Below are 8975 nucleotides of genomic sequence, written 5' to 3'. Positions count from 1 at the left end.
ACCCATTATCTTTCCACTCATCCACATTACATTAAATAAACATATCACACCACCCCATTATATTTTGTCCCCTATGCTTCATTTAAAATAATACAAGATTCCCCCTTTAAATTAAATCTTGTCCCCCCTTTATATTAAATAATCATATCACAACCCACCCCATTTCATTTTGTCCCCCATGCTTCAAATAAACAATTACAAAATGTACAATTCCTAAACTACCCCCTCCGACCTTATTGAAATTACCAAAATACCCTTGAACGTACTACAAATTTACCAAACTACCCATCAGCTATAACACATCAATTAATCAAACTTAACCAAAATATAGACTATATGATCAATTTCTAACAATGTTCAAACAACAATATGAACACGGATGAACATCATAACAACAATATCACATGAACACGATTTTAACAACAAATCACATGAACACAAATTGAACAACAAAGAACAACTAAAATTTGATTGAACAATATTTTAGCAACAAACAATCCTATTTTCGGATTCAACAACTACAACAAACAAGTATATTTAGATTTCTAACTTCAATCATATTGAACTTAAAATCAATTCTAACAACATTACAACCAACAATTCCTATATTAAACTTTATGAGACAAATTCAAGAAATAATCACAAATGGTAAACAAGAAATCAAGCTATACAAATTTCGGATTCAAGAACAATCAAACAAAGTATGAACATGAATTAAATCTATTTTAAACAACAAACATGATGGATTTAAACGATTAAACCAACATATTTCTCTAACACAACTAAATTCTTTAAACAAATAACAAGATCGACGAAGAAACAATTATGAACTTAAACTTGAACTTAACAATATTAACAATTTCTAACAATACATAAACCCATGAAACAAATTGAAGAAATAGTTAATTAAATTTCAATTTGAATCTAACAAACCTCAAACTAACAAATATTCATTTAAACAATAATACAAACATGAAATGAATATGAAAACAACTAATTAAACTTCTATTTTGAAATCTGAAAATTAATTTAACAAACAACATGAACACACTAGAAAATTATTTCAACGATGAATCAACGAACAAAACAAGGATTAAATCATTTAACGATTTTGGATCCGGAAAATATCAAACAAAAATATGGACAAAAATAAAACTCTAAAACTACTAACCGGATTGAAACGACGAACAACGACCAAACAAACAACGAACTTGACGATGAACTCACGACGTACAAGATCTTGACTCGACGAAAAACCCTCGACCAAACGAAGAAGACGGAGGGAAAGGAGCAGCAGTCCGTAGCTGGCCATGGCAGCATCAAAGCTTGCTCGTCCATGGCAGAAACGTGAGCAACAGCAGTTGTTGCGTGATCTTGGCCGTGACGGAGACGAAGAAGAACAACGCAGCAGCAGTTGGGTTGTCGCGATGGATGTTCAGCCATGAACGACGAGGCATGAAGCTGGATGAGGCAGCTCAGGGCTTGAAGTTTGAACCACGAAGCAGCAGCAGCTGGGGGACGTGTTTGGACGTAAGCAAAAGCAGCTGAAACACAGCGGGGAAGCAGCCATAGTCGAGCAAGCTTTGAGCTTGACGAGCTTCAATGGCGGATAGGGCTGGGGTCGTTTAGTTGAGCCGGGGTCGTGAGGGTGACGTGCGTGTGTATGTGTAGTCATGGCTTCTTAAGGTTGAAGGCAAAGGGAAGCCATGGGAGGTGGAGAAGCTTGAGGAAGAAGAAGAAGATAGGAGGGGTGGGGGCGGATTGGTTTAGTGTTTTTAGGGTTTTCTTCTTTTAATTTTTGTTTTGTTTTTGTAAAATGTAAGACATAGGGGTTTGGGTCTTTTGGTTTATGGACTGGGTCGACCCAGTTCGAAATGGACTGGGTCGTAGGGAAGATTGGGCCATTTTTTGGGCCTGTGGCTTGAAATTGAAGAAAAGGCCCAATTCCGACTTTCTTTATATTTTCGCTCTCTTTTCTTCTTTTATTTTTCTAAAACTAAATTATAAAAATACTTAAACTATTATTAAGAACTAAATTAAGTTATAAAAGCGCAAATTAACTCCCAATAACAATTAACGCACAATTAAGTAATAATTAAGCATAAAATTGTATATTTGGACATTAAATGCTAAAAATGCAAACGATGCCTATTTTTGTAATTTTTAATTTTTGTAAAACAAATTTAATTACTAACAATTTTAGAATTAAATCCTACATGCAAAATGCGACATATTTTTGTATTTTTTATTAATTTAGCAAATAAACACGCACAGACAAATACAAATAATTATTCAAAATATCACAAAATTGCACACCAAAGAAAAATCATTTTATTTTTGAATTTATTGGGAGTAATTCTCATATAGGGCAAAACTCACGTGCTTACAGTATCTTTTTCCATATTGTCCCAATAATATCCTACTCTGATGACTTTGTGAACCAATGATTCAGCGCCGGAATGGTTCCCACAAGTGCCCTCGTGAATTTTTCGAAGGACGTAGTCGTTGTCTCCCGAACCCAAGCATATTGCCAGCAGCCTATCGAACATCCTTCTGTATAACATTCCATCTTTGGCCAATGTAAATCGTGCAACTTTCGTTCAAAGAGTCCTCGATTCCTTAGAGTCCAGGGAAGTTTCCCGTTCTTCAGATAATCGATATATTTGTTCCTCCAATCCCAAGTTAGGCTTGTGGAGTTTATTTCGGCATGGACTTCTTCGACCACTGATTTTGAAAGTTGTATGACAGCCCCCGAGCTAATTTCATCATCTTCGACTATTGACCCTAAGTTTGCAAGGGCGTTGGCCTCACAACTACGTTCTAAAGTTATTCCCCTTCTTAGAGACTACAACTACGTTTGCTAACCACTCGGGATATTTTACTTCCGAATGGATCCTATTTTGAGAAGTTTGGTTACCTCGTCCTTGATGAATGTGTGCTTTACCTCGGATATGGCCTCCTCTTTTGCTTTACCGGTCTGCACTTAGGGTCCAAACTCAATCGATGAGTGGTGATCTCCGATGGGATCCCTGTCATGTCAAGGTGGGACCAAGCAAAATAATCCATATTTTAATAAGGAATTTAATGAGTTTTTCCCTAAGCTCGGGGTTAACCCCGTTCCGAACTATACCTTTCGATCGAGCAGGTGCTCGATTGGTATGACTTGTTTCAGCTCTTCGACCGTTGACTTCGTGGCATCAGAATCATCGAGGGGTACGAAGGTTCGAGGTATCATGCAATCATCGTCCTCGATAATTTCCTACTATTCGGATCTGGTCGAAGCCGGCGACTGTGGTTACTATTTGACCTTCTACTTTTCCTTTGATGCCGGTCTCTTTGTTGATGTGAGAGTTGACACTGGTATCACCTCATCGATTGCAAACATCTCTTTAGCTGCTGGTTGTTCACCGTACACCGTTTTGACTCCTTCCTCGGTGTTGGGAATTTCAATACTTGATGAAGCGTTGAAGGTACTGCCCTCATATTATGGATCCAAGGTCTTCCGAGCAGCGCATTGTACCTCATATCTCCTTCGATCACGTGGAACTTTGTTTCCTGGATAGTTTCGGCCACGTTCACTGGAAACATAATTTCCCTCTTGGTGGTTTCATTCGCTATGTTGAAAACATTGAGTACTCGAGTTGCAGGCACGATCTGATCCTGAAGGCCGAGTTGCTCCGTGACCCTTGATCGGATAATATTCGCCGAGCTACCTGGATCAACCAACATACGTTTAGCTTGAATTATATTCATAAGGATAGATATTACCCATGCATCATTATGAGGGCTGTCCGATCCCTTCTGCATCCTCATCATTGAAAGATGAGGTATCTTCTGGTAAGTAGTCCCGGGTACGCTTCTACCTTGTGATTGTGACTTTGGTACGTTTAAATGTCGGACCCTGAGGGATATCAACTCCGCTAACGATCATATGAATCACTTGTTGCGGTTCCTCCTATTCATTTTTCCTATTTGCATCCCTGTCTTTGAAGTGATTTTTTGCTCGGTCACTCAAGAATTTTCGAAGATGACCTTCATTGAATAAACGAGCTAACTCCTCTCTTAATTGTCTGCGGTTCTCGGTTCTGTGACCATGAGTTCCATGGTACTTTCACATTTGATTTGGATTCCTTTGAGCTAGATCGGTTTGCAAGGGTCTGAGCCATCTAGTATCCTTGATTTGTTCAATGACTGATACAATACTTGAAGCATCGATGCTGAAGTTTTATTCCGATAATTGTGGTTCTTCCTTAGGCTCGACGTGTTTATCGAAGCCATTCTTACTCATGAGTCCCCGAGAGTTTTGACCTCGATCATTTCAAACGGGGTTATGTCCCGGTCTGTTTTTTCTTCGATCTGTGCTATATGGTTAGTATCGATCTCTGTTCGATCGGGGCTCTCTGTCGATGTCCCTTTGAATCTTGCCTTTAGACATGTTTGGGTAAACGGAACCGGATAGAGCTCCCAACTGATCATCCTCGACTCTGATCTTCGATTGGTACCGATTATATACATCGGCCCAGGTCACTAATGGATATTCAATCAAATTCTGCTTTAGTTGACGTGATTCTATCGAACTTCGCTCGTTCAAAGCCTAAGTAAAGGCTTGGACAACCCAATCATCGGTAACCGGGGTAGTTCCATATGTTCTATCTGAAATCGAGATACGAATTCCCTTAGAATTTCATTGTCCTTTTGTCTCACTTTGAAGAGGTCCGACTTCCTGGTCGCAACCTTTATTGCTCCGGTGTGCGCCTTTACGAACGAATTAGCGAGCATGGCAAAAGAATCGATAGAATTGGGTGGCAAATTGTGGTACCATATCATTGCGCTCTTTGATAAAGTTTCTCTGAATATTTTCAACAAAACGGATTCAATCTCATCATCTTGTAAGTCATTTCCCTTTATTCCGCTTGTGTACGAAGTGATGTGTTCATTAGGATCGGTGGTCCCGTTATACTTGGGGATGTCTGGCATACGGAACTTCTTAGGAATGGGCTTTAGAGCCTCACTTTGAGGAAAAGGCTTCTTCACGAACTTCTTCGAATCTAAACCTTTTAGGATCGGGGGTGCCCCTGGTATTTGGTCAACTCGTGAGTTGTACATTTCTACCTTTTTGTCATTAGCCTCGATTTTCTTTTCACCTGATTATATCCGTTTAGTGAGCTCCTCGAGCATTTTCAAGATGGTAGGATCAATTCCCGATCCATTATCGTTCAACGCTTCCTACACGGGTTCGACCCTATAAGCAACTTCCTGTGATGTATCGAGTTCGATTCTGCTTGGGGCTCGATTCTAATTTTGGAGTTGCGCTATCGCGGCCTGCTGAGTTTGTAGCATGTCAAATATCATTCGATGGCTAATTCCGCCTTATTCACCATTTTGTGTGTTCCGATCGGCTGCTCGGGCGTCTATGCGGATGCTATTTCAGGGTCAGCGCCTAAATCTTCACGAACGGAGACATGAAAATTGACATCAACCGGGTCCATGGCCTGTGGTGCGTCGGGATTAATCGAAGGTACTCCATTTTCTGGGGCGACTACATGCTCGTTTTCGCCATGAAGATCAAGGCCGGTGTTAGTGTGAGTGGGTACTGCTTGAGAGTTTGACATGCTGAATCCTGAAATAAAAAATACTCACAAGAACAAGCGTAAAAGTAGTGTGTGTTATGAAGGTTAAAATATTAAGCAATTACTATTATCCTTACCCCTACGGACACTTTGATCTTTGGACTCGATGCCCCGTCTTTGAGCTCGGATCTGATTCATTACGAGGTTATCTCCGATGCAGCTCTTGTGTTTTGATCAAATAGATAAATCGGATAGGCCCGATTTTTACCGTATACAAAAGTATATGTTAGGATCAAATTCCTAAAAAGAGGTTTCTGAAACTTATTAAATTTCATATATGATTATGCCAAAGAATATTTTTATTAAAAAATTTATACTATAAATATCCTTGAAAGAGAAAGAAAGAAGAAGAGGAAAGAGAGAGGAGTCCGAAACTGAAATAGTTCCATTTTTGGCACAAAATACGTTTCTACTGTTTTAAAAAAAAGTTACATTTCTACATAAAATGCAGTATAATACTGCGTTTTACCTTAACGGAAAGTTAGCCGTTAAAGTTAAACGCAGTATTATACTGTGTTTTATTAAAAAATTAATTCTTTTATAGAAAAACGCATTACAATACTGCGTTTAAGGAAAACGCAGTATTGTAATGTGTTTTCCTATAATAAAATATAGGGCCCCTTCTTCTTCCCCGCGATCACGACAGATCCATTTTTAAAAAAACAATCCCCACCACTGCTGGTCCCCCCTCCCTCACGAATTAAAAAAAAAAAATCTTGGGCCCCACCCGTCACACAAAAAGTGAAGAGTGTAGGTCCCGCACACAGCACAAGCCTTGGATTCCTTCTTTCGGGTTCAAAAATTCGATTTGGATCTATTTCAAAAAACTTAAATCGAGGTATTTCAATTTTGTTTATGTCGAAACTCGTAGAGCATATTCATATTTGTTTTGTTGAATGTGTTTCCACGTTGATTTGTGTTATGTTTGTGTTTAAAGTTGTATGTTATTTTTACCCGGATTGAATTATTAGCCTTGGGACAAAAAGTAGTTAAAACTTGATAAATAATTTTTATTGTTAATGTTATGTTTTTATTTGCTTAAATAATAAATAAATATTATTTATTTAGTTTGTTGTTCATATGTATGTTATGTTTGTTGTTTTTATATGTAATAGTGGCCTTTTAGCGTAGTAAAATATAGAGCCATATGGCGTCGTAAAATATAGATCCTTTTAGCGTAGTAAAATATAGAGCCTTTTAGCGTAGTAAAATATAGAGCTTTTTAGCGTAAGTCTGTAGTTTAAGTATGTACTAACTACAAACTCTATCCAATTACACTTTATAAAATTAATTATTTAATCTGTAAATAAACTTACAAAACTAACAAATTAATATATGTTGTCAAATTAACTCAAATATCGAGCCTAGAACCCATAGATAATTACTATTTAAGGATAGTTTGGTGCGATCGGGCCTCAAATATCGAGCCTGGAACCCATAGATAATTACTCAGTCCACTTAAAAAAATAATTATTTAATTTATCAAACTAACAAAATTCTAAAAATATTGAAATTGACACACATAATAATTAAGGATAACTTGGTGCAACCGAGCCTCAAATATCGAGCCTGGAACCCATAGATAATTACTAATTAAGGATAATTTGGTGCGACCGGGCCTCAAATATCGATTCTGGAACCCATAGATAATTACTCAGTCCAATTAAAAAAATAATTATTTAATTTATTAAACTAACAAAATTCTAAAAATGTTGAAATTGATACACATAATAATTAAGGATAACTTGGTGCAAACGGGCCTCAAATATCGAGCCTAGAACCCATAGATAATTACTCAGTACAATTAAAAAAATAATTATTTAATTTATTAAACTAATAAAATTCTAAAAATGTTGAAATGACACACATAATAATTAAGGATAAATTGGTGCAACCGGGCCTCAAATATCGAGCCTGGAACCCATAGATAATTACTCAGTCCAATTAAATAATTAATTATTTAATTTATTAAACTAACAAAATTCTAAAAATGTTGAAATTGACACACATAATAATTAAGGATAACTTGGTGCAACCGGACCTCAAATATCGAGTCTGGAACCCATAGATAATTACACAGTCCAATTAAATAATTATTTAATTTATTATAACACAAACACACAATTAATATTGTTTAAATTAAAGTAGACGACATGGACTTGCCGCCTATGCATCCTGGACCAGCCGAGGATCAGATATTAGTGTTGCAGGGCGACCATAGGTCCTCCTATGTATGGGAGGGACATCTATTGGATCAGACTCTCCGCGCCAGGAGACCTGACGATTTGTGGGACTTCTTGAGGCAGAGACATTTCCATCCCCACGTAGTCGAGCGCCTAGAGGCTACGGGCTTCCTTATGATTTTTCGGATTGGGCAGATGCAGCTCAATTGGTCTCTCATCACGGCGTTGATAGAGCGGTGGCGACCGGAGATGCACACTTTTCACTTGCCCACTGGAGAGGCCACCATCACACTTGAGGATGTTCATGTTTTGTATGGTCTGCGTGTAGATGGACTGACCGTTGCACTGCCCCAGTACATGAGAGCTATGACGCATCCCCAGTATTTGGATTTGATAGGGCAGTATACTGGTTACAGACCATAGGGTGAGGCTGCACTTAGAGGGGGCAGTCGCGTTTTTATGACAGCTATCAGAGAGCATATGGAGGTATTGCACCCAGACATTACCGACGAGACAGAGGCTATCTATATTGAGCGGTACACGAGGTTGGCGTTGCTCCTTCTTTTTGGGGGTGTCTTGTTCCCGAACACTTCAGGAAATCTAGTGAGTATGCGTTTTCTGCATCATCTGCAGCAGCTAGATGAGTTACCCCAGTATAGCTGGGGTGCTGCTATTCTAGCATACCTGTACAGGAGTATGTGTCGGGCGAGCATAGGTAGCCAGGTGGACATATGTGGATTTCTGACGCTTCTATAGGTGACAACATTTTCGAATACTCTGTTCACTACTCTGAATTCTATATGGTCAAAATGACTCTTAAATTTTACGTCATCCTTTTATCTTAGGTTTGGGCCTGGCAGCGGATCCTGCCGTTGCAGCCACCTCTACAACCACTAGAGTCGGGTGTAGCACCTCCATTTCTCCCTCTAGCTACGAGGTGGGTTCTCCGGCGTGGGAACTACCGAGGGACTGATACTCATCATAATCTCCCCCTTGTCAGGGATGTGTTAGATATGTTGGTGGCCGGACAGGTAAATATGTACCTAAACGTACTTGTTATAAATTCACTTGTGTTGCGCATACTCACTTTTATGTTATTATTTGATAGTTCATCTGGACGCCATACAACGACGAGTTGCTAGCTCAGTTGCCCGATTATTGC

The 8975-nt window shown here is 38.7% G+C and overlaps 2 protein-coding genes across 2 annotated transcripts; one reads left to right on the top strand and one right to left on the bottom strand.

Annotated features, from left to right (window-relative positions):
• Nucleotides 1–3363: 3363 nt before the first annotated feature.
• On the bottom strand, nucleotides 3364–3813 carry LOC138882937 (uncharacterized). The gene has a single exon (XM_070163584.1). The coding sequence runs from the start codon at nucleotides 3811–3813 to the stop codon at nucleotides 3364–3366; it is 450 nt and encodes a 149-aa protein (XP_070019685.1).
• Nucleotides 3814–7783: 3970 nt separating this feature from the next.
• LOC138882936 (serine/threonine-protein phosphatase 7 long form homolog) lies at nucleotides 7784–8236 on the top strand. Its single transcript, XM_070163583.1, has one exon. The coding sequence runs from the start codon at nucleotides 7784–7786 to the stop codon at nucleotides 8234–8236; it is 453 nt and encodes a 150-aa protein (XP_070019684.1).
• The last annotated feature ends 739 nt before the right edge of the window (nucleotides 8237–8975 follow it).

The sequence above is a fragment of the Nicotiana sylvestris genome, chromosome 12, assembly GCF_000393655.2.
Source record: "Nicotiana sylvestris chromosome 12, ASM39365v2, whole genome shotgun sequence".
NCBI lineage: Eukaryota > Viridiplantae > Streptophyta > Magnoliopsida > Solanales > Solanaceae > Nicotiana > Nicotiana sylvestris.
The sequence above is the reverse complement of the archived record's forward strand: the minus strand, read 5'-3'. Positions and strand labels throughout refer to the sequence as shown.

Bases quoted from the DNA above. Each gene is read 5' to 3' on its own strand.
- LOC138882937 (XM_070163584.1), bottom strand. From the start codon at position 3,813: ATGAGGATGCAGAAGGGATCGGACAGCCCTCATAATGATGCATGGGTA.
- LOC138882936 (XM_070163583.1), top strand. From the start codon at position 7,784: ATGGACTTGCCGCCTATGCATCCTGGACCAGCCGAGGATCAGATATTA.